Below are 26,832 nucleotides of genomic sequence, written 5' to 3'. Positions count from 1 at the left end.
GATTTCTAAATTATTCCATTCCTTTTTTACTCACAATTTGTACAGTGTCCCAACTTTTTTGGAATCGGGTTTGTATTTGCCAATGAAAGCAAATGACAGTGTCACACTAAACTCCCTGCTAAGTTGTGGCTTTCAGAAAACTTTCGTAATTTGAATGAAGATAAAACCAAGTGTATTATTTTCAGTACTTCAGGCATGCAAAATGGTCCAACTTTGGGGTTACTTTTGATTGCAGCATAAAATTTGACAAGCAGATCAGTAATGTTGTTAGAATGAGCTTTTTCCAGCTTTGTCTGCTGGAAAGAAACGGCCGTTCATGCTTTTATTAGTTCAAGGTTGGACTACTGTAATGCTCTCTGTGTTGTTCTGAATCAGACGTCCATCTCCATATAAACGGTGGGGTGATCAGGCTTTTGCAGTTGCTGCCCTGAGACTCTGGAAAAAGTAACCCCCTGATAGTCACACTATTACAGTTGTATCTCTTTTTTGGTCCAAACTCAAAACGTATCTGTTTAGTCTGGCTTTTAATACGTGGCAGTGGTGTGACAATTTTATTCTTCTGTTTCTTTGTTAACTTTTCTGATTTTACGGTTCTATGTTCACTCTTTTTATTTAATGATTTTTACTCTTGGTTTCTGATGTAACGCACTTTCAACACCTGCTGGTTGCTGTAAAGTGCTTTATAAATACATTTTGATTGATTGATTGTATTGCTTTATATTATTCCTGATTAATGACAGTAAACAAGAGGTACTTGAGCTGTCTAATACCTTGCCTTAACCGGCACTATGTATTACATTCTGAAAGGGATGCAAATGAAGCCAGAAATTAATATAATTAGCATAACAATTAGGAAATGTATCCATGCCAATATTTGTCTTAAACTGCATTAATAATATAATCTCCATGAGATCATCTATTTTACATGGGAAATCTATCTTAAGAGGTTTTGTTATTTTGTTTTAAAAAAGGCAAAGTGGTTCTCTTTTTGTTACTGGGGATTAGAATGAGTAAAAAAAAAAAACTAAGCAATTATAGTACCTTCTCATACATTTGGCTCCATGGCAATAGAAACTGACACATTATTATTGGTTTATGCTTTGTTCATTTTCTTTATTTTTGCTTCTGTCTATTTTGAATTCCCACCCGGAGTCCCCTCAACTACTTTCTATTCATTATACAAAGCTATGTTCCTTTCCAAACTCTCGTCCTAGTCCCTTCTCTTGGGGGGAAAAAAAGTCCAAACATGTCAAACACCTCTATTATTTCACCCTGCCTTTTGCCTGTCACAATCACTTAAAAAAAACTCTGCAATTGTGAATTGTCTTATTTGCCTGAGGTGGCTTGTTCACATAACTCAAACAGAATCCATCCTGGTCAGAAGTGTCTCTCTATAACCTTTCCAGTCTCTCTGCAGTGTCAACTGTCAAAAAGAGCCAGGACAGGTCTTACAGTATCAGTGTGTGAGTGGATAAGTGAGGGTGCTTTTAGCTCTGTGAAGACAGGTTCCCCGGCAGCTTTACTAACACCAAAGGTCTGCTGAATCTCTTCTACTATGCTTTCACAGACACGGGCAAGCACACAACTTACAGCTAGCTATGTTTTCACTGCTTTTTGCTTTAACAAGAGTTGAAAAACAAAGAAGGCTTAACGAAAAACTTGCTCCATTTTCTCTTTCTTGAAAAACCATTGGTTTATACATGTTTACGGTTCTTTTCTTGCATGGACACTCACATGGAAAGGGTTCTGATCCATTCTGATTGTGTGAGACTTTGCAAAGTGTTGATTCCTAGGTTTTTGTGTGTAGTTATTTTGACATTGCTTGCATGTACAAATACACCTGTAGAGTGTAGTCATCAGTTATCCACTCGGTTGTTACCTCTTCATTACGTAAGTGAATTTCCTGATAATTTCTGAATCGACACTGATGATCACACTGTTTCTCCCCTTTGATATTAGTCTATATCTTTAACATTCCACTTCGGGGGTTGCTTCGGTACGGCAGGAAATCCTGCCCAGATACATGTCGTTTCCTTCCGCTTTCTTTGTGTTGGAAATTTACTCCGGTGGATTTATGAGGACTATGATTAACTGCTCCTCAGATCTCTGCAGACAGCTAGCTAGACTAGCTGTACAATCTGAGTTTTCTGCTGCACAACTAAAATCACTTTTGAACGTACACGTTGGCCCAAAACAAGTTCCTTTGCAATGGCTCCGTCTAGAGCTTAGCGACGATTGTGATTGGTTTAAGGAAATGCAAATAAACCAGAGCACCTTTTTCTCCCATCCCGGAATGCTGTGTGGACTAGCCAGACCATCCGACGCACCAATAAATTGCTGAAACAAGTGATTGCTAATATTCCTTCAATACATTCCACTTATGTAATTTTATCTCTATTTAACGGAGGCATTAAAATATCTTGAAAAACAATACTGAATTGCAGTTTTTTTGAGATATCACAAGGGGGCAACGTCAAACTACATTTCCAATGTACTCGCCTACATTTTAAGTACAATCAATCAGTACAAATGAGACTTAAAAACTCTCAGGGAGACAGAGGGGATAATCTGCACTTTATTGTGTATGGGCTACTGATCATATTTATCTCATTTGACCTCTCGCTGCATCAAAGCACAGACTGCTCTGTTGGCTCAGCTCTTTAAACCAGAAGCCTGAGGAGATTTTTTCTGCATGCCATTATAAATTGTGTTTTTAAACCCCGGGAGCACAGCAGCAGTAAAGCCAAAAAACACACACAGATGCAAGGACAAATAAAAAAATGCATACAATAGGGTTAGGAGGAGAAACACCCTTCAGTTTGTTCAGTTAAGGGGCAAAAACATACACCTGGTGACTCACTGCAACACTCACAGCCAGTACTAAAAAAAAAATAAATTCACACATTCACGCTGTGTCATTTCAATTATAAGAGCTTGAGTGTTTGTCTGAAAAATCGCTGAAAGACATGAGTGGTGATCACACCACAGACAAAATGCCCTGACGATAATACCTGATCTCTGCAAAGCCTTTCCACTCCAACTTAGCGTTCACTTAACCATTGATGCCTGGCATGGGCCAGAACCATGCCTGACTTTTAGATCATCTGCCACATCACTTTAATTTAAATTCCATTAAATACCTCTGTCTGTTTGTACATTTAGTCTGTGCACTTCATTTTACCTTTGCAGGAGACTGCAGCAGAAAACATTTTCATATTGACAGATCTAAACAATTTCCACTGCAAATTCTCATTTCAGCAGCATTTCGCATTTCTTTGACTTAATGAACTGTTTACATAAACAGATTTGTGTTTATGTAAACATAAAGCTGTTTTTGTCAAGCTAATGTCTGAAAAATCCCACAAGTTATTATGGTTAATAGACTATTTGCTTGTGTTGATGGATTTATATGAAATCCAGTTTCACACAGCTTTATTTGCAGGACTGTTATATTCACTCCACTAACTGTAAAGGACATCGGTTTTATCTAAAAAGATAAATTTCTCTGTGTTCATAACCCTTACTTCAATTTTATTGCTGCAAAATGAGATTGTCGAGCAGACAACACATTTTAGTAGATTGATACTTGGCATCTGTGTATCGATACAGTATTGCCACTAACAATATAGCGATACTATGCTGTATTGATTTTTACACACACACACACACACACACACACACACACACACACACACACACACACACACACACACACACACACACACACACACACACACACACACACACACACACACACACACACACACACAATTCCTCAAAAAACTGCTAACCAGTCATGATAGCCAGGATGTTTATCATTTAAAAAGGGCAGCTGGGTGGATTGTTCCCCACATCATGAGACACTGTCCTCCATCAAAGTCCTGGTGCGATCGAAGGGTATTAAAGACAGGATGCAAGAGAAGGGCATGTTGGGACATCTCCTGAATAATTAAAACACCCCATGGAGAGGGTGTGTTGAATGGAACAGATGCAGCAGGAGGGGATTATTGTTTACAGTTTGAAATGAGAGATTTACTTCCAACAACAGAAAAGGTTGGGTAAGACAAAGAACTTTGTATCATCATGTCCACCTGTGTACTTGCACTACACCCAATTTTCCAACAACTGGATGGATGAACGAGGAAACCGCAGAGTCATTAATCGAGACACCAAAAGTGCGTCTGCTCTGTTAGCCAGGCAGAGTTCCAAGCAAAAGACAGCTGAATGAATTATAAGTTGCTCCTGGGAATAATGTGTCTGCTTTCTCATCATTTTTCTTCACCTTTATATTCAGCAGAACCTTTCTGCTGTGTATTATTTATTTAACCCCTGTCTCGTTGCCTGAGGAACCAATCAACCATCCCATAACTTGCTATAACCGAGCTTTGCGCATAATCCATTAAACACAGAAAATCATAGGTCAGGCACCAGTGATAGGATTTTTAATAAGGGAGGTCGTCGGTTCAATCCCAAGACCGACAGGATCAAATCTGGGTGGAGAAGAGTGAAAGAGCAGCGCTTGTCCCTCCCTCATTAACACCACTGAGGTGCCCTTGAGCAAGATGCCCTTAACCTCCTACCGCTCCAGTGGAGCTGCTCCGTGGCCAGCAGATCAGACAGTGGTTGTTCTGGGTAGCTTCCAGTATGAATGTGTGCAACTGTGTGAATGTGATCAGGGTGTTCCTTCAAAAGAGAGGCTTCTTCTCAGTGAACCTTCCCTAAATAAATAAAGCTTTGAAAAAAAAAAATAATAATAAATTATTCAACCACAGCACTACGCTTTTAACAGGGAAATATGCAGTAAAAGTAAATAATTGTTAAGTGTTTAAAGCCATAACCAACTAATTATAAATGAGTTGGTATGTATATGAACTCTAAAACATGTGTTGTATTACTCATGAGTAAAAGGGAAAACGCAGTGAAATTTAGAGGGACTCTCTATTAGCCATACTGACGTTTTATATAGCAACCACTCCCGTTGAAAGCTATAGTCCGTAGTTTCTGCCTACCCCATGAGGAATTCTGGTAATGACTGATGTTATGGCATCCACATGATAAAAGCCTTCCGTGAATGTTTATCATACTATTGAAACGATAGCGAGAAATTGGTGGACTGAAAGGTATGTTGCTGTGGAGGTCTGAACCATTTCCCTCAGAATGTGTTTAAAATGCAATTCAGGTCCAACAGAGTTGTATGAATAAAACGGTTCAATATACACACTAGTTTTAACATAATTTAACATAACTGATGTGTCTTGAATGGAAAACGCCATTTTGAGTAGCTATTAACGTCTTATATGACGTGTGATTTGGCGTGTTATTTAAAGTGCTATTGACGTTCCATTTGACGTAGTAAGCATCTTCAATCTGCAGCTGCAGTAATAATCTTAACATGGAATCAAGTATTACCTTGCAGATGTAATGCTTTGGTAATAGATTTTCAAATTGTGCCTGTGTCATCTGTGTGATCCTATCCAAACCAGCATCTGACACCATCAAAAAAAGATTCAAAATCCTCCTACCAGTTTTTAAGTTCTGGCAGTGACACCTGTGAGAAGACATTGGCTTGGTGCACCAAAAACTACAGGATTGGCATGTAGCAAATGTTGCCTGGGGCATGTGACATTGACATCTAACAACAAGCTGTACAGTAGGGGAAGTAGCAAACAATACTGGACAGGAAAAGGAACACTAGAGGAGAACCAAGGACAAAGGCTGAAAAAGAGTTGATTTACTGCACACTTTTAAAGGCCAAAACTGGGATATTACAGTCAGATTTAAATACTCATAGCAAGAGGGGGGAGGTGGTGCACTTAACCTAGAGGTAGAGTGTGTGAGATAATTTTGTTGATGGCCAAGAGGATGATAATCCCGTATTTCTTTGCAGTACTGCAGCAGAACCAGTCAGAGTGCTACAAATTAGTCTTTAATCACAGGTTTGTACTGTACCTATGCAGTAATATTATGTAACATGCATACCTCTTTCTGGTGGTACTTGATAGCTAGTTTGAGTCTTGCCAGGTCGTTGTTGCCCTCCTCCTCCAATAAGTTGGTGTCGTCTCTGTAGTTGAGGATCATCTCGAGCTCTCTGGAGCTTCTTGTCTGGTCCAAGAGGTCCTTGGCAAACTGTTTACACTGCTGAGACAGCTCCTCATACTCGGATTTGAACTCGTTCTCCACCTTAGGAAGAGTGTTTACAGAACACAGATACCGCTAAACATCAAGAGACTTGCAAGAACCTGGTGGCGGAAATTTAAATCAGTATAAATTAAGGACAATCTCAAAGTACATGAGGTATGTCCAGGGGTGTCAGACTGGGTTTGGAAATGGGAGTGAGTACCCAGGACACTCATGTGAGGACGGCCCAAACTTATGCTAGTATAAATAACTGTGGATGCTGGGAGAGGCCCATGGAGAAAGCCTTTCTAGAGGGCCCAGAATGTTGTGCTACGCACCAGGTTATGTCTTGAAAGGGGTGTTTCTAAATCAGACCTTGCCTCTCAACAAAATCAACTACATGCAAACATACAGTACATTCATACACACATACATAAAGTACACAGCCACAGACTGTTTCATCACTCTGCATTGACATGCTCATATTGCATGCAGAGACTGCCACTAGCCAACAAAATTGCACACTGACTGTTGTGCAGAACATAATAGTGGTGGTAATATGTATAATATCTTATATTTATTAGCCATTTAGCTTTACTAAAAAAAAAATGAACTTCGAATTTTATAACATTTAATCTAGAAATATAATGAACTTTGGCAGGCAAGGATCCAGTTTGTGTATACTTTTGTGAGTTTTGATAGCTGACCTTTTTCATGTATTTAAAAAAAAAAAAAAATTACATTTGCAAAAAGCAATTGATATTAATGCCGGGATAATAAATTGACAGGCCATTAGATGTCCTATAATTGGGTTGTGAAAGGGCAAATAGAAGTTAATTAATGCAACACAGAGCTAATCAAATCCTACCAAAGGATGTTCCTCACCTTGCTAAGCTCCTGCAGCTCCCAGCTGAGCCTGAACGCAGTGAGGAAGGGGTCCTCACTGGAGAGCGCAATTAGAGAGGGACTGGACAGCGCTTTGTAGATGTTGAGGCGAGAGCGCGAGTGCCGCAGGCTGTCCACGTCTGAACTAGACACACACTCCACACAGTTACAGCGGACCTGCATCATCAAACAAAGCATGAACACATTTTAATGAGGCTTTCCGTGGCTGGGTTGGCTCAGTTAGTAGAGCAGACGCTCATGTACTGAGAGGTTTATGCCTTGATGCAGGGGTCAAGGGTTTGAGTCCGACTTGTGACGATTTCCTGCGTGTCTTCCCCCTTTCTTATTTAGTTGTCTTGTCCATTAAAGGCAGAAAAGCCCACAAAAATAATCTTGGAAAAAAAGAGATGTCCTAGTTTTGAGTCCATCATACTTCGGTGCTGCAATGCAAAGACTGTAAACATTATGTCAACTAAGTACTGTCATAGCTGAATATGTTATTTAGATGTTAAAGGCCGAATCAATGAGTTTTTGTCCTTGACAGTAAAAGCTTCGGAAAAAAACAGTTGTGTGTCTTCTGTATCATCTGGATTATATATGGATCATGTTTATTGACTGACAAAACACTTTTAAAACCCCACTGGATATAATGTCAAAAGTAAAATTTAATCTGTCTGCACACAATAGTTTAGTTGGTTCCTAAAACACTTCTTGACATTTTGGAGATGATGGGTTTTTACACTGATAACAACAGACAATACAAATGGTTTACCCACCTCATGTGGCTGCGGCATAGACACGCCTTTCTGTACCAGAAGCTTGATAATTTCATAGTTGTTGGTGTGTGCAGCAAGGATGATGGGAGTGATGTCAGGGGTGAAGTCAGAGAACTGCTTGTCCAATAAGATAGGAGGAACCTTTCAACAGTAGAGGAGAGAATAAAGGCTTTAATCACACATACATGGGACGTATGGAATGAAACTCTTGAAGCAGCACTTTGCGTTGGTTCTTATGTGATCTATTATACATTTGAAGACCAAAGTCTTGTTTTCTTCTGTCAGGTTTAACTGACATGCTCAGTGCACAGTGGAAGTAATTGGTTTGGTTAAACAGCCTGAACGATATTCTGTTCACCAGAGTATGGTGCTATGGGCTTAACATTGAAGATAAATGGAATAAGCAAACGGAACCAAGAAAATGCTATCAGAGCTTTTGGCAGCAGCAAGAAGTATTGCCCTTGGTATGAGTCGCATACAAAATGTCATTCATATCAAGACCACTGTAAAAGGAATAGGCCATAGTGTGATTTAAAAAACAAGCATCAGTATTTCACACATTTCACAGGAAATCATAATGTTTACAAAAAAACTCATTCCACCTATACCTCTTATCACACATTCCAGCTAAGCCTTTAAGCTATTCCCATGTCATTACGAGGGTGTACATGGCTGCGGGCTGCAGAAGAGTAAGCTGGACCTTTTCCCTTCTTTTAATTTTAGACCTATTATCTGCTTCTGTTGTGATGGAGGAGAGAAGAGGGGAGGATAAACACTGCTAGGTTAGGAACTAATTGCAACTTGATGCAGACAGAGGACGGATGGTAATAAGCAGATCTAGGTAAGTGTGAGAGAGACTAGTGTTAAAGACATGATTCTAGAGAGTTTAGTATGTTAAAGGAGAAGGCCCTTTCTATACTGTCACTACACAATCAGGGAAGTCTAACAGCTGTAAAGCTAACAGTTATATAAGTTGAAAAACTTTAATGTTCTGTGTCTACAACAATACATAATGTGTTCTTTCAGCCGTTGTGTCCATTTGAACAAATTAGTAAGATAAATGAACCTAAATATTTAAATTTGACATTTAGAACACCACACAGCTCTTCCAAACTGTTTCACTGAAAAAGGCAAAACTTTGACCTGCTGGTGACAATAGATAAAAAGCAAGAGGATCACCAAAGTCCTTAAGTCATTAAGTTCTATGGCATTTCGGCAGTATGTAAAGATATTGCATTTAAAGTCATATATGTCAACCTGTTGGTGACGCTAAAATAAAAGTCAAGGAATGAACAAAATCATTATCAATTTTCTGGGGACTCTGCACGTCTATACAAAATTGTATAAAAATTTGTTATCCAGGCGATTGGTTTAATTTCTAAAAAGGACTTCACCATCCATATTGCACCAAAAAGTCATTTTACATGTGGACACTAATAACTTGTGTAGTTTTCTCTCAGAGCAATCACAGGGCAGCAGCAACTCCAAAAAGTGGCACAGATCCATGTCTCAAAGTAGTCATATTTCGCAGGAGGAGGATGATGTAATAAGCTGTGTACGCTGTTCTCCATGTGGGAGGAGGAGGGACATCAAATAATCCACAACACAGCCTTAGCCTGTGCCTAAGCATGGAGCAAGAGGAGTGCAGGCTGCTGGATGTGAAGTTATAATAATAGTGAAGAAAAGAAACAAAATTATAGCCTACTTGTCCCTGTAATGCATATTTATTACTCATGTTAGAGTGAGGCGTCCACCGTCAGCACACTACATGAAATTAGCATATGCAAATGCACAGGGTGTCTTTTGATTTTAATGTGCTCCTTTTTGGGCCTCCCCACAAATGTTGAGAGAAAGCTGGTATAAAAAAGATGTGATGTGATGAAAATAAGCTCCATCTTGTGGATGCAAGCAGGCATGATTCTGCTTACTGTGTTATATGTAGGGGGAAGAGGGATTTCCTTATCTAACTATCTTCATGTGCACATATGTAGGTTGCACAGTAACCCAAAAATCAAATGTGTGAAAAAATGTGATTAGACTCACACAATATAAAAAAACAACACAGAAGAACCCCAAAAGCCCATCTAATCGAGAAACACTGTGAGCTCCAGTGTTTGCGCCTCCTATTAGAGCAGGGAAATATTTCAATATTAAATCGATATTGTGATATGAGACAATATATTGTCTTAGACTTTGGATGGTAATACAGCATAAGTGTTGTCTTTTCCTGGTTTTAAATGCTGCATTACAGTAAAGTCTCATTATCTGAATTTACCCTGAATGACTGTTACCCACTTAGTTATTATATCCACGTTACTGATGATTATTTATCAAAAAGCTCATTGTGTAAATATTTTGTGAAAGCACCAATAGTCAATACCACAATGTTGTTGCGGTATCGATATCAAGGTATTTGTTCAAAAATATTGTGACACTCCACATTTCCCGGCCCTACCTTCTATCGATTCTTACTCATACATTAGAGGATAATACACAACGCTGATTAAAACACTGATATCCAGTGTGCTCCTCAGCAAAAATAACAAATACATCATTACCCTATTATTACAGAGATTATTACAAACACATCAGTTAGAAAACTGGGAAAATAGAAAGACGAATAGACCCAATTCCAGCACAAACTGAATCTTCTTATTAATAAATCTCAGAGAAGACACTGGTAACAGATAGGATGCACTTTCCCCAGACAGCCTTTTAATATAATCAATGAGCTTCTCTTGGGGAAATGTGGTAGCTCTAGAGTGATCTATTTACACAACCTACTCACACGATGGGAAGAAGCACTATCTTACAAAGACATTAGGGTAAAAGGGAAATGTTGCAGCTGATAGATGTCACAGCTGAGAGGTTTGGACTGAATATTTTTGGCCTCTGTATTTCATTTCCTCCAACCTGCATTTAACAACAAGCGTCTCTTGTGCTCTTTTTACCAACATGCTTCCTTTTGCGTTCATTTTTCCTTTTTTCACTGTTTCCCTTCATTATATAAAATACAAATACACAGCTTCTAACAGGACACAACATGCACAGCAATAACCCCTCCTCAGTTGATTGATGAACACAAGAACACCTGTTCCTTTGTGGTTTGATAGGGAGATGAGAGGAAGAGAGCATGGGAAGCGAGTGTGTGTGTGTGTGTGTGTGTGTGTGTGTGTGTGTGTGTGTTTGTATGTGCGTGTGTATGTGTTCCAGTGTGTACCCCACACATGTGGCAAAAACAAGTAAAAGGAAAACACTTGTTAAGTGGAGAGCAATCAGTGCAAAAGGAAATTAAGGGAAATCTGAAATTAATTAGATTGTATTCTGCTTTTGATTACAGCAGTTAAACCTCTAAACGGGCCGGGCACTTTTCTGGAACGAGGGGTTTGTTAATGGACAGCAGTGTTAATCTGAATCACTACAAGACTAAAAAAGAATAATATCTTGTAACTTTGGATCCAAAACACATCATATTTTCTCATACTCTCATACATTCAGGTCTTGTAAATACAGCTTTTTGAGCTGTTAGTTTTTGCAGTTGTCAATTAGTTTTGATGCTCCAAGCAACTGCATGCAGAAAAACTTATACACTCCTACCCCATGAAAAAAATACTCTTAGATGTAAACCCCTTCCATCCCTCTCAGTCCCCTCCTTACCTGCATGCCCCCACTAGGCCTCTTGTGATTTAGCAGCAGCTCCACAGCTCCTACCACTTCTTTGCGGATCGCGTGCAACAAGGCATCGCCGACGTAGACGCTGAAGCTCAGCAAGAGTTCGACGATTTCCAGGTTCTCATTTTCAATAGCAATCAGCAGAGCAGTGCGACCGAGTGGGTCGATACAGTTGATGTTGATTTTGAAGTAGATCTCTGCCTCCTGGCAAAATAAGGTTGTGAGTGAAAATCAGGGTTTGTTTCAAGAGCCACCCTGGGTCTTGGGTCAAAAGATTATCATTGATTAAAAGGGAAAATAGCCAATGACACAGAATACACATTGATTTTTAACATAAATATAAACTTCTCACACCTTAAAGATCTAACAGAGTTACTTAAAGTCTACAGAGTTTTACTCGGTGGGAACTGTGCCACATCTCAATACATTGCCAAGTAATGTTGTCTGGGGCTGGAGACTACAAGCTTGAGAATGAAAAAATCTGGATGTGTGAAGTTAGAAAGAAGTGAATACTTTACGTCTCTATATTTTTAAAGTCAATGCTGATCTCTGCTTGAGGCTAATAGCTCGAGGCTATTTTAGCTGCTACTACACACCTTAAACTCTGAATGAACTGTCGGCGGTCAAGTTGCATTGTGGGCGTTAGGAAACAGGTTTTGACATGGAAGAAGAAATAAGAAGAATAACAAGATTATGTATTTGGTTTCGCTGCATCAATCTTTATCAATTTTTACTAACTGCCCATTAAGAGTCCAGAAATGTTATAGGTATGCAATGTTAAATCATTTAGTCATGAGAGTTTTAGAAGAATAATGAGGCTTTTAGATTGAGTTTCACACACTAGAAAAAAAGTATGGGTAGCTTTCCCCCCCTTTTTCATGACTTATGGCATTGTGTTGTTAACTGAATTCCTATGTGACACAAGTCCATCATTATTTCTAGCAATATTTTGTGTTTACTAATGGTCTGACACCTGTCAAGGTAAATAAAGGCCCCAGATGTTATTGGAAATGAGTACAATATAATCATGGCTCTGTATGTTACCCATAAATCTTGTAATTATTTCTAAATCAATCCAATTGGATTAAGGCTTTCATTTCCATCTATCCATCATTTATTCTGAGTTTCAGTGGCTGTATTCATTCATCCATTTACCAATCAATTTACACACACGCACACGCACACACACACACACACACACACACACACACACACACACCTCCAGAGCCTGTTTGACACTAGCGTAGTCCCCCTTCTCCACGGCTCCAAGGTAGGCTTTCTCCAAAGGCGACAGCTCCGACTCAGCCCTCACAATTCTCAGCGGGATGCGATCTCGGTATGAGGAGCTGTCAGTCCGCCGGTAGTACAGCTGTGACATCTCTCTGGGCCTCAGTTTACCAGCACTCTGCAAACACTGCTACAGCTGCTGCCAAGCTCCTGGTGGACTTCACACTAGAGGGGACAGGAACAAAAGGTGTTACGGGAAGAAGGCACTTGACACTGGTATTGCATTTTAGCGGAAAGAAAAGATGGGAAAGAGAGGAAGAGACTGGAGTAGAGGTGAGAGGGATATAAAGAGAGATATGACGCAGGTAATTCCTGGCCATTCATAAGACAACTTACTTGTCTAAGCATCACCTATAGCTTTAAAGAATAACTACAACTGGAGGAGCGTATAAAGCATTTAAGACATTTTTAAGTTTATAAACTGAAAAAGAGTCTACTAAAACATCATTTTTATATAGATAGGGCCCCTATTGACACAAGAACTAACAACATTTCTGTCACTCATCATGCTGTTTTGAAGTTCGAGGGGTGTCTTCTGCAATGTTGCAGCTGAAATGGATGGTATAAGATCTTTAATTCTTAAGTTACTAATGGCTTTAGTTACCGTCATTAGTGATGTTAATTGAGCCACATCAGCTGACTTAGTAGTTGCCTGGTGACAGCAAAATTAAGCCTTCAGCACTTTTGGCTGCGGAGCTTCACAGAAACAAGCTTTCACAGTGACAGTGTGCAGTGATTGTCTGCTAACAAGGGAACCGTCAAGATCTCTGGAATCTGTCAGGGGTGAGATCTAAAAATACAGTACACTGCCATAATAAAATATTAATCATAACTAGAAGCTGAGGAAATCAAGTTTATAATTAAATAAATAATTAGCATTTGTAAACTGTTTTCTAATCCTAAAAATGGGGTAAACCCATTGATTGTAAAATGAAGATTAACAGAATATGGGTAAACCTATTGTATCTGGATCTCCAACAGAGTCGACTATGCAATAATGAGCTCCTTCTACCGCAAAACCAATATCAGTAGTAAATTGACTATAACCACTGTGCATAATACGTAAACAACAAAAGGGATAGGCTGTTTTTCTAATGCTCTTTGGAGGATTTAAAACCAGGGGGATTGAGGACAAGAAAACATGGCGTGTAAGAGAGGGAGACAAATAAATGGGTTTAGAAAAAATAAATTTCTGAAGCAGGGGGCATGCGACAATGGGATTGTTCAGGTTTTGAACTAACAACCCGAATGTTACCACAGCTTAACATGCTGCAGGAGCAGGAATTGAATTAAGCTGAAATGCAAGTTAAAAACACCAAAGTGGTGCAAATCAAAGAAACATCATGCAATTCACTGTTGTCCTGAGAACATAAGCAACATTTATTTCTCATTGTGTTGCCTGTGTCCTTTTACACTTAGGGAGCCTATTTACTGCTGTAGAAATGCTCTACAGTGCTCTTTATTTGCCCCCAATAAAGGAAAAAAACGTCATCATAAAAAGACAGATTTGCTGCACTGAGAGCTTTTTCCTACAGCCCTTCTGGTTAACAGGTTTTCACACACCATTCAAGATCCTGGACATTAGCTTGAAATCGCTATGGCCTTTTGTGGCACAATTTCACTTTGATTCAAAAATACCTCTGAACTGGCCATGCGGGGACCCTCCAGTCACCAACACTGACTGACTTTAATCTTAAGAGGGAGTAGAATCATGCACTATGCAGAGAATGTGCACTTACAGAAAGGAAGACTCATTAAAAGCAGATCTTAGTGCCAATATAGGAGTTGATTAGTAGCATCCCTTTAACAAAAATAGCCAATTTTTCAGCAACAGAGGTAAACAAATTTTGACAACAAAAATTATGATTTCACTATTTGATTTAACTCTATTAAAACAAGACTTTTCTCTGGAAGTACACTATTAATTATGGTCTTAAGAGTCGACTTGGGTTTCATGTGTCTTAGCTGTGATTTTCTGAGTTACTGCTCCACTGAGGGATAGAAAAGGTTTATAAAGACGTATGTTTTAGTGCTTGTTTGACAGATGTCTCATATGAGGTGACACCACATACTGTACTATATGGATCCTATCACCAAAGCCAGGTATACGTTTTGTTCTACTCTGTGCTTCTAATGCGGATGTGTCATTCTAATTTGGCTTTTTCGAACCAACAATAAAAACGCCAGTAGACAAGGATTAGTGTGGTTTGTCTGCTTATCTTTGTGTGCTACAATTGAGACACAGACAGACAGACAGACAGACAGACAGACAGACAGAGAGCAATAATTTAAGACTTTTCCTACACAGCCTTGTGCCGAGGAACCTTTCTTCTAGTGACCTGGAATTGAGGATTTAGAAATAGAAAGCAGCACCACTCAAGTGTAATGAAAGGGAATTTGTCCTTATTCTGAAAGTTGCATTGATCATACAGCACGCAGTATGATGAGCTTTCCTGCAGCCCATGCAGCACATTTACAAAAGGCTGTCTTGTCTTTACAATGACAATAGTCTAATTAACGACAACAGGTCTGTCAATTGGACTTCCTGTTCCATTTGTAGTGAATGGCGCCTGCGTACACTCAGGTGAGATGTTTCCTTGTCTTTGTGCCAGGTTCTGGGGAATAGCATGGATTACAAGTATTAAATGGTTGTGATAATAAAAGACTCTTGTTTGTACCTGCTGGAGTTACAAACTGAGGGACCCTAAAGGCACCAGTTAAATAGGCCTACTGTATCTCTACTTCCGTGGCGTAAAAAGCCTTTTATGGCCAAAACAATTCATTTTCAAGTGCAGCAGATAACTAACCTTTGGGATGCTGCATTGGAACTTCGGACATGGAGATTCATTTTCTTCCTTTGGAAAAAAATCCCGAGACCACATGAGGACTAATAAAACAGATGCCCGTGGTTTAAAAAAAAAAAAGATAACTGGCCTCAATTTCTCGCATTTAGCTTTTCCCCAAATGTGAAAACAGCAGTGTGGATCTGCATGGAGACCCCGCTTGTTAATATGTTGCTGCCTTTGTTATGCCAGTCCGTCTTTATCTTGGTTTTCACTCTAATCTGCAGTCTCCTCTCTCATTCTTGAAGACTTGACAGTAGCTCCACTGTACATCCAAAATGGGTTAGTTTTCAACACGAGTTCCATTTGGTCTTACTTGGCGGTAAAAAAAACAAACAACCGCATTCACCTCACCGCGCTAATCATGGAGACGAAAACAAGAGGCAACGAAGTTTCCTCGGTTTATTACTCGTGGTTCAGAAACGCGTCCTGTTTTCCCCGGTGTATATTTTTACCAATGATCTTTTCCACTCGACTTATCCACCTGTTGCGGACGATTGAGCGAAAAGCAGCGCCTCCAGGAATAATCGCAGAGCGGCTAGATGCCTGGCGAGCCGTCTGTGGAGCGCTGCTGCAGACTGGTCGATCGTGCGCACTTGGAGACGCATTGAGCACTGTCACTGCAAGAGAGGGAAACTCATGTGAAAAGCAACACAGCCAGACATTCAGCCTCTCCAAATGAATGCTATCCTTAACGTAACACAATTCTAGTGTAGCCCTACCATTTAGCTTTACCGGTCTGAGAGATGACATCCAAGAACCAGGCCGTTATAATGCGGATGATAATAATAATAATAATAAACTTTATTTCAGACCCAGGGGGATCCATATCAAAATAAGAACATATACAAACACAAAAATACAAAATACAAAAAAACAAAAAAACAAAACAAAGCCTTCCACAATGTTCAGTGTCTAGTATACAGACATGTCCGCCAATGGTTCCACAATCTGGAGGAGAATCTGACAGAACTACGTACAGGGTTAGCCAAGACAGTGATTATGTCATTTTCTGACTCAGATACGCTACACATAAATCTATACATCAGGTTACGTAAAACAGCTGAGCAAGTAGGTACCCCAACGCTGACAAACATATGGCTAGCACTGGAGCGTCTTGGAGCATTCAGCAGCATCTCATGCTGTCATTATAAGCCACTGTGAGTTTTCTAATGCTGCCTTGCTTATAACGACACCACAAGAAGGCCGTATACAAAGGTGTACAATACGCTCTAAAAAGTGAGATTTTCACAGGTACAGAGCACATGCTAAACTTACGACCCAGCATGTTCGCTTGAGCATACAGCTTCCGACGCTGCCTATAGATAGCCTTATCATCAGAAAGATAATTTGCAATAATATGGCCCAAATATGTAATCTCAGTGCACACCATAAGTACAGTGCCAGACAGACAGAAGTCAGGGAAGGTTGCCTGTCTGTCTTCTCTACTTCTGATAATCATAATCTTACTCTTTTTAGCAATGTATTTTATATCAAAATCAACACCATACTGTGTGCATACCCTTAGAAGCTGTTGGAGACCAGCACTATATGGGCTAAAGATGACCAAATCATCTGCATACATAAGGTGATTAATTAGTAAATCACCAACCCTACAGCCTGTACCACATGCATTTAAAATCAAAGACAACTCATTCATATACATATTAAAAAGAAAAGGAGATTGTAGAGCGTCATGAACAACTTGGAAACCAGTGAAATTGCTTAACACGACCATCTATCTCGCTAACTTTTAATTAAATACATTTTCAACTCGCACAAAAGCATAATAGTGTTACTTTCATTCAAAATTGTATCGATCCAGTGAAAATAACAAGCCAGCTAAAGGCAATTGAAAATGTTTTTTCAAAAACATGCATTTTTCAAAATTGGAAAAAATCCCCTGAAACAACAGGTTTCATCTGCACTCCTTTAAACTGAATATCATAAGGTAAACTGTATGTCTGCAGCACTTAATAAGGCTTAAATCGTGTCCACTGTGTATGAGTGACAGTTTACAATAGGCATACATCTCCCATCCTCTCTGACTTGTTTGCAGTATCAGTGGGCTAGAATTTGTGGAAAGATTTACTTCGGACTGGTTGCAGTTGAATGGATTCATTCTGTCAAGAAGTGCAGCTCTGTCTCAACATTGTTTCTCTTGCACATTTGGCAGAAGCGCTCCTCTTTGGGGAGCCATTGTTGTTTGTAGCGGCCTGTCTCGATGGCCAGGATGCGCTCACTAATTCTGTACTTGGTCAATGTAGTTCTTAGTCTGATATCAGTCACTGTGGTCAGGTAGTCAGCCACACTGTACTCTCTGTTTAGGGTCAGATAATACAGCATTTTGCTTTGTGTTTTTGTTTGTGTGTTCCAGTTGGAGATGTAGATTAGTTTCTGTTGTGTTATAATTTGGTTAACTCTGATTGGTTGTTTCCCATACTGGTCTCTTTGCTCAGCTCTTGGTATTGCAGGGCTTTCTGCTGATAGGAGTGAGGGGCACTGTTTTTTAGATGTAGCCAATATTTGATTGCACATTTTTGAATTCTGTCGAATAATGGGAATTTGCTTATTTCAGCTCCTCCGGCGTTGTTGGCGTTTTTTTCTGTTCACTCGTAGGATGCTTTTACAAAACTGTAGATGCAGGATTACAACTGTTTTTTTTGTCTAAATGGGCAGAATTCTGATAGGAAATAGGACCCCACACCTCACTATCGTAGAGGAGGCTTAGCTCTCTTACGCATTTTAATAATTTGGGCCAGTTTCTGATTGGGATTTGACTTTTTTACCAAATAGTCAAATGCCTTTTTGAAATCCATGAAACATGCATCATTTTTATTTTTGTTTTGGTGAACATGTTTGTCTATCATAGTGTGTAGGGTGTAAATTATTATTTTTGGATGGTTTTTGTTTTGCATGATGATGTGTTTAACATGTCTAACTGCATTATTTACGCCTTTTACGCCTTAAATATGTGGTGCCCGGAAAGGTATCTAGTAGGGTTGGAATTTGGGCTGAGGTGATTGCTTTCTGGAACTCCTCTTTGTTGTTTTGGGCTCATCTGTATGATGTCCTGATTTTAAACACCTTACTGGGCTGTGGGGGTGTGCTGTTGTTTGTCACTTACCTTCTGAGAAACACAGTAATTTGGTTGTATTTAGACAGAGGGGTCAGTGATTTGACTGAATGTACTGAGAGAGAAAGGGTCTATATCTGTCAGCATGTAATCAATGGTGCTGTTGCAGAGAGGTGAGCAAAAAGTAGTTCTAAGAGTCTCCTTGCAGACTATTTGACGATAGTACAGACCCAGGCTTTGACAGAGCTGCAGTAACTCTCTGCCGTTCTTGTTGATCTGGTCGTCATGGTTGGAACGAGGAAGGTTAGTTCTGTTTTGTGGATAATTGTGTCCAAATATATGAATGTTACCTAGCTCTGTGTTGTAGTCAGGGAGAGAGCCAGTACGTGCCTTCAGGTTCCCACAGATTAGCACACTTCCCTGGGCCTGGAAGCTGCAGATCTGCTCATGGAGGAGGGGGAAGATATCCTCATCATAGTACGTATGTATACAGCATGGGGAGTCACTACATCGGGATGTATACAGCATAGGGAGTCACTACAGGGGGATGTATACAGCATGGGGAGTCACTACAGGGGATCTATACAGCACACAGAAATATGTCAGTTGGAGGGTTCGTGATGTCTTGTTTTATTTTGAGCCAAATGTGTGAGCGTATATTTTATTGGGGTGATGTACTTTGATATTTCATCTTTGTACCAGATAATAATCCCTCCTGAGTTCCCACCTCTTTTAACAGCAAGGAGTTTGACTAATGACAGAATGATTTCTCTGTAGTTTCGGGGAAAGTGAATGACAGAGCCGGATCTACACCAGGTCTCTTGGAGGATGATGATGTCTGTGTCTTTGGTTTTGTCTTTAAATTCAGGGGTTCACTTTTACATCCAAACAATGCAGAGTTAAGGCCCTGAATGTTTCTGAAAGAGTCTCTCTCTCTCTCTCTCTCTCTCTCTCCCCTTCCCCCTCTCCCTCTCCTGTTGATGTTGTAAATTCTTCCTAATAGTGTGTAATGCTGTTAAATGTCCTCTGACATGTTTATAGACTCATTCCTTCTTGGGAACAGATATTGTTTGGAAACTCAGCGCTTGCTTCTGATACCGGGTACATTTGTTTCTCTATGGGATTGTCTACTTATCCCTCATTGTTCTGTGTTGAGACCATGTGTACAGTAAGTCTTGCATATGGTCTACATTTTGTATTGTCACGCTTAACACATATTGCTGTATTTAGTCATTAGGTCATTTTGGAAAAAATAAAAAGAACCTCTCCTCTGCAATTTTGGCTGCCTCTTGAGGCATTTTGTTATTAACTGGTAAGGCTTCATGTCTCAGTGCTGCTAATTTCTTTGATGTACTCTAGACTCACATTAAATGGCTGTACCTGTGGGATGATGGGGTTCGCATAAACTCAGGCTAAATCCCATATTTAGACTTCCTCTGGGTGCAGCAAAACTATTGTTTTTATCTGAATTAAGAAACATTATTATCTATCATTATAACAAATAACACTTGATAGTCTATAACTACAGATTCAGAAGTATGAAGAGCATCAAAATAATCTCATTTTAACTGCAGAACAGAGTGTGTGGTTCACAAGTCTGAAATTATAAAATTTTGATTCTAAAAATAGTCCTGAAGCTAATTATTCTCCCCTAAAACGACATTTAAACGGGATTGATTTTAGCAGACATCTGATGAGATGTAGAGAGGGAAGAAAAACAGTAGATTCCACTAGCCTAGCTTTTTTAAAGGTTTCTCATATCAGCTTAGTAAGCTTTTCTTGCACTGGTACCATTGCAAATGATACCCTTTTGTATCAAGAGGGAAGCATTGTACGACTTCTGCAGCAGAGGGATTTAGACACAAGGGTGATTTTTTTTTCTGTTTGTACTTGACAAGTGCTGGATGTTGGTGAATTCCTCCTATCAGACAAGCAATGGAGTTTCACTTTTTACAGTGTTTTTTGCTGTGCTTGTTAATAAGACTTTCTTCCACAAACTATTTGGCTGTTGCAGCAGAATTTTGAGTTTTTGGGATTGTGTCTGCAGTCCTTTCAGTGCCGAATGGAGCGCATTCACTTTTCACACAAAAAGAATGTTTTTGCAGATGCCCAATTATGAACATTTGGCAAGTGGCCTTGTAGTTGAGAGTTGCGTGAGTTTTAACAGAAGGAGCTGTTCCTATCAAGGTAAGAGGAGACTCAAGAGGATGGGTGGCAGGTTGTCTCCGCAGCTACAAAGCAAACAAGTACCCTCCGTCTGTGATCTGTAACAAGCCCGCCATTCCAATTTGAAGCCTTCCCCACTATCCGCCTTTCCCATTTTTCTTATTCCTATCTCTGCCTCACACACTCACACAGCCGCAGGTTAAATGCACTTTTGTTAAAAGCTTAAAGAGTTGGACTGTCCTCTGCTACAGAGGGATGTGTGTGTCTGTTCCCTGAAATATAAACTGGTGCTCATAACCCAGAGTTTCGCTTTTATCTCCATGGGAACGCACTGCTGTCCTCATCTTGTCCTACGTCTCTGAGAATTATCAGTCACCCTTTCATGAAGTTACACCATGCCTGTATAGAATCAGTTTTTGTAAAAGGCAGTGTCAACATCATGATTATATAAGTCTAAGATTTTCATAATCCCTCTTTTTTTCTGCTGGATGCATCTGTGGGCGCTGTGCTATTTTTTGGGTCTCCAGGGGTTTCTTAGGTAAGTGTGGCCATCTGAGCTGTTTAAATCTCCATTATTCTCATGGTCTCTGAGAAGTTACTGGGTAATTAAAACTGGTCTCTGTCCTCCCTGGAGATCCACTGAGGATGAGACTACCACCCTCACTCCCTGACACACTGTTCACATTTAGTACAGTAAGAGCAAAAATTAGCACAAAAAAAAGGATTATTTTCTGAAAGGCACTGTAAAGAGCAATTTCTTACTTGTGCATTTCTTCATATTATTAAGACACCTTGTCATGCTTATACTGACATTTTCTTAAAATTACTTATCCATTGCCAAAGACAGGGGGACCACAATAAATAATTTTTCACCGCTTTGAGTTTATTTAAAATTGTTTGTATAAAAACTAATTTGCTTTGCCAAATATAGTTTTTAGAAAATGTAGTGGCTGCTTAGATTGTATTATTTTCTAATCCAGTAAGTGTGACAATCTTGTATTGCACAGAAGTAGCAGGGAGGAAGTCCAGGATGGATGGTTGGGTTTAGAAAGCGCATCACCTATGGCAGGTTCATGTGCCAGATAGGTTGCAAAAACACTGCTCGAGGTCAGGCAAAGATAGTGGCTTCATTGAAAAAGGGTTGTGCTTGGAATCACTGTCGACTTTTTAAATATTTTACCAAAACCGCAGTCTTCCCCCCACCTTCACCACATATTGACACATATACGTTGACACTGAACATTTTGCAGGTACGTTCAAACATTTGGTTTTTATGTAGATAACAGTAATCCGGCCAGCATTACTGGACCGTCAACACTGAAATGCACTAGAGACATTTTAATTAATTTGACAATAAATGTAGTCTTTAGGAAACACAGTTGTAATAAAACAGTAAGCCCTGGGTCTGAGGTTTGCTCATAGAGGTTGCTTTGGTCAAAACCAGGTTAAATTATTTGAGTTTAGACTTGATTAGTTTAAGGCCCCAGATACATGTCATGATTAATGGCCATTTATTTATGGACATACATACAGTTTGGTAAGTATAAATTCCAGTGACTTTTAAAAACTGTTTCCTGTGTAAGGTTACACTTTCCACTCTCCACTTTCTGTGTGATGACGAGCATCAGCAAACAGCTCTTCCTAAGAAACCGCAGGTTGTAGGAGCAGAGATGGCTCACCCTGCTCGGCTATTACTCTGCAGAAAGAATAAACACATTTGAGCAGAGTACACATTTGTCCTCGGTAAGTATCCTCCTAAAGCTCCGGGCTACTGTGCAGGATTTTTGACTAACGTTGACCCTTATGAAAGAGTAGCTTTGACTCTGCTGCAGTGATCTGTCAAGGACAGTTATCTCTGGCTTATGTAACATTGAATGCAATGCTGCATTTTCTTCCTTACTTGTACAGAGACACAAACTGTTTCCATTGGCTCCAAAGCACTGCATGCTTTCCTTTTCATTTGTTTTCTGATAATGCGTTTAAAAGACCACCACTGGAGAGTTTTATGTGTGTCATTGAACTATGATTGACCAGGCTTGTTAAGACTTGATTGTAAATGTCGACCGTTCAAACAAAAGTGTTATGTCTGAATCCTTTAAACGCAATAAAAAGGTTTTCTTTTCATCTCACTTGGCCGCTGTATTTGGTTTTGCAGTAGCGATGCTTTTATCACATGACTCAAATGAAAGTGGTTGCCCTTGAACGCTTAATAGTTTTTAAAACAAAATCCTTCATATGCCCACTTTCCACTTAATCTGTCACCCCCAGCTGTTCCTTTGACAGAGTGGAATGGACTGCTAAATTGAATGTCTACTCTCTGATTTTAAAGCTACTTTGCAAAAGAAAGTGGTTGTAGTTTAACAGTCATTTAAAAGTAATCGGTTTTTAAATCTTTCCTAGTTGGCAGTAAAATAACTTCAGGAAGTTAAAGAGCAGCGTTTACTATGAAGAAACATTTTGGAATGTGCAACACAGTTCATCATTTTACATCAACATTATTACGTGTAGTTTTCTCAGAGCTCTAATAATGCAGATGTGCCACATGCCTACCTGTATCTGTATTATCTTAAATCAGTGTTTTTCTTAGCTTTTTTTTTTTATTCAAGTAACTGTTTCTTTTAAAAGTTTTCATATCAGTAAATGTATGAAAGTAGTTTGTGAACAAAAACAAACATATCAGACTCAATAATGCAGTCAATGGAATGGGCTGTTATACAATTATTAATAGACAGTTCTACACAATATAGTTATTTAAATTGTCCAGATACACATAAGTTGCTCTAATATTACTGTAAGAGAATGTCAGCATCAGTAATTTCAGCTAGTGTTTCAGTAATTATGAGGGTAGCAAATGAGGAAGTCAGGTGACGTTATTACAGGAGAAGCTCGGGGCGCATGGACACATGATGGATTTTGTCACTTAATCTGGAGGTCTTTTACCGTAAACACTGCCTTGCACCATTAAAAGAACTGAGATCGACTATGAGTATGCTGCAGTGAAGTATTACAACACTGTGAAAACTGGTTAGCATAACAGTTGACTCCATCACTTGCTGTGTCTGTGAGTGAGTGGATGATTCAAGACAGCAATGCAGAGCAGTGGGGAAATTACAATTTCAAACGTCAAAAACGTTGTTAGAGTTAATGTTATGTAACAATAATAATAAAATAATAATAGCTTGAATTTTCATAGTGCTTTTCAAGGGACCAAAGGATGCTTTACACATATGAGGGCAGAAACAAATAGCACACACATGTTATGTTGTGTGCTTTTTATGTTGTTAGTACCGCACTGCTATGTAAAGTATACAGTTCCGTTTCTATCTGCATCTTTGGCACAATCAACCCCTGGAAAAGCGTTCAGACGGTGCCAATTTTTGGGTAATTCTGACAAAAATTGTCAACAAAATGTATTCTCTGGCTGCTCAAATCTCTTCCCATGTCCTGAGCCTTTGTGTGGGATGCTTTCATACCGTCACTGCAGCATCAGCATTCTACCGATTTAGCCTGGCAGGCTGCATGACCACTAGGACAATGTAATTATCCCAATGTGATAAGCATGCGTAAAAAGGACTTTCTCAGGATAACTAGTTATTTTTGTGTGGAGTTATTTAGAGTATTAGACGGTTTTAAGTTTTGATAGTAACACTACAGCTGTAACAACAATATAATATTGCTGTACATAGTTTGAAATCAAATAAAAGCAGTGTTAACAAGTCATTTGCTATAAATTGCTCATAATATTGAAAAAGAAATCCTTCTGTTTTGCTTGTTGCTTAGAAGCTTTTTACCTCACTTTTAATTTTGTCTGATACTGTAATAAATAATCATTTATACTAAGCGAACTGTCCCTGCAGCATATTTTCTACAGACACGTTGACCAGACTCATGGCTACTGACACCGATTTAGCCTCCGCTGGTGTCAAACCCCCATTAGACCTAATTTACTGGGCGTCCTTTCTCCTTCTTTCTCTCATCAATTTCTAGTGGTGGGTCTATCATGTGCTGCCCACACAAGAGAAAAACCAAGAGGAACCACTACACAATGTACCACAAGGAAATCACTGAGGGGCAGTTAATGAAGCTACATGAATAAGGATCCAATATTTCTTGCGGCATATGGGTGGTCAATGCTTTGAAGAATAGTTACCGAAGAAGCATACTGTTAGGATACTCAAGATGTGTTACATCCCTTTAACTGTCTGTGGTATTCACTCCATTTAATAGACATGCTGTGATTAAAGTCCAAAGGTGGCTCAGCTAATTCCCCTCCTACAATATCTGCAACAAGATGCAGCTTTTTGGTCACGATATTTGTTTGTATTACACAAAATGAGTGCACACAATGCATGTGTGGCTTCTTTTTCAAGTAACCTCACACCACTACTGCATGTGTGATGTCCAATTTTCTTCTGCTGCTGATTTCCTCTAAAATCTCTAACCCTGGACTCCCACCAACTCCGCAACAGCGGCAGAATCAATAGGTTTCCAATAAAGTCTATGTGTGTATTTTCAATGACTGCGTAACAGGTGTGTTCAACTCTGTCCTAGCTTTCTGCCGGATGCTGGAGAGCTCCGCGGCAATTCATTTTACTTGAGTAAATAAGTTAAATCAGTAGTTCTACTTTTACTACAGTATTTCTATAACAAGTATCTGTTCTTGGGAAGTGAGTACTTTTGCCATCTCTTTGCGCTACACCTTGAAAACGTCAGGATGGGCGGAGACAGGCCTGAAGTCAACAGTTCAGAGGTTTCCTGTTTCTGTTTATAGAAACTACATCCTGTCATATCGCGTGACCCTATGTGAATTTACAAGATCTTGTAGGTCCTTTTGACTTCAGCTGCCAGTCATGGCCGCAGCCGTTCCGCAACATATCCGGACCTGGTGGGTATTGACGGACGGCGGAGCACGGCGCGACGGGCAGCAAAGCCAATCCGCAACCGTTTCGCAATAGGTGGAAATCCTGGGTAACACGTGCAACTCAGTGGGACTGGAGGCTTTAAAGTACCCATCTGTATTTCTCTGTCATCCCTTTGACGAGCAAGCCATTTAAAAGGTAATTGTCCTGTAATGCAACAAAAATGTAAGGACAAATTGTAAGATAATAAAGCAGACTTTTATTTTAAAAAGCAGGGAACCACTTTGACATCTGAATGGCTCTTCATTACAAATGGCCATCACTCTGAAAAACATACAAATGTGCCAAGCATTATGTATATTTAGTTTAAAAGCATTTCTAACAGTTGTGTCCTGATTTGTAAGCATGTGTTCAGAGAGAAGGTAAACATGAGGGGGGAAATAATTGGCACCGCTTCTGTTGCTAAGGCTACTGTCTAACTTATGTGCCGGTGTGTGTGTGTGTGTGCGTGCGTAGCTGTGAGAGTGTGCCTGTTTTTATGCTTTAAGCATCAGTGTGTGTGCATTAGATTTGGTGACAGACCTTCTCAATTCAGTGAATTAATGTGTGAGCCTCTGTGCCCCAAGGCAGCTAGTGGAGAGCCAGGTGTTGCTCCCTATCTGACCCCCTCTATCAAGGGGACAACCAGATGGGGGAGTCTAAAGGCCATTTTCAGGAGCAATGCTACTGAACAATGTCCTGGAGCCACTCAGACACATAGATGAAAAAGAGTGAGGGTGTTGACACGTCTGAAGTGAAAGTGAGAACGAGTAGGGATTCAAGTAAAATACGCTACTCTTTTTCTCTCTAAATACATAGTGTACAGTGTACAGCTTGGCTTTGTGGTGTCGGGCAAATATGCTTTTTGCAACTTGTAACCTTCCAAATAACACTACAGTAAGTTTTTCTAACTTCCCGTTCTCCAACTTTCTTCCAGCTTGACTCAGATTTTATAACACGATGTTCTATTTCAGGCATCTATTTACCTAAAAAAACTGGGTGTTTAATTCAAGTGTGTTGTGCCTTCTTTTTATTTGGCTTGGTTGGCTGTCTGCCAAGATGGTCATCATATGGTTTGTTATTGCTGGAAATAGAGTAGTTTAAAACAGTCT

General features: G+C 39.6%; 1 protein-coding gene and 1 long non-coding RNA gene across 2 annotated transcripts in view; one reads left to right on the top strand and one right to left on the bottom strand.

Annotated features, from left to right (window-relative positions):
- The window catches only part of LOC117955401, a 14,195-nt gene extending 9,621 nt beyond the window's left edge, over positions 1-4,574 (top strand). Inside the window, exons 2-3 of the long non-coding RNA XR_004659039.1 lie at positions 1,441-1,445; positions 4,451-4,574. This is a non-coding gene — a long non-coding RNA (uncharacterized LOC117955401). The remainder of the gene's footprint in view (positions 1-1,440; positions 1,446-4,450) is intronic.
- Positions 1-16,328, bottom strand: part of trpc4a (transient receptor potential cation channel, subfamily C, member 4a) — a 24,790-nt gene extending 8,462 nt beyond the window's left edge. Inside the window, exons 1-6 of the mRNA XM_034889869.1 lie at positions 15,545-16,328; positions 12,670-12,902; positions 11,436-11,654; positions 7,779-7,919; positions 7,003-7,179; positions 5,980-6,180 (exon numbers count right to left, since the gene is read on the bottom strand). Coding sequence (XP_034745760.1) covers positions 5,980-6,180; positions 7,003-7,179; positions 7,779-7,919; positions 11,436-11,654; positions 12,670-12,828 — 897 coding nt within the window. The 5' untranslated portion in view covers positions 12,829-12,902; positions 15,545-16,328. The remainder of the gene's footprint in view (positions 1-5,979; positions 6,181-7,002; positions 7,180-7,778; positions 7,920-11,435; positions 11,655-12,669; positions 12,903-15,544) is intronic.
- Positions 16,329-26,832: the final 10,504 nt, after the last annotated feature.

Source organism: Etheostoma cragini, chromosome 13, assembly GCF_013103735.1.
Source record: "Etheostoma cragini isolate CJK2018 chromosome 13, CSU_Ecrag_1.0, whole genome shotgun sequence".
Taxonomy (NCBI): Eukaryota; Metazoa; Chordata; class Actinopteri; order Perciformes; family Percidae; genus Etheostoma; species Etheostoma cragini.
The sequence above is the reverse complement of the archived record's forward strand: the minus strand, read 5'-3'. Positions and strand labels throughout refer to the sequence as shown.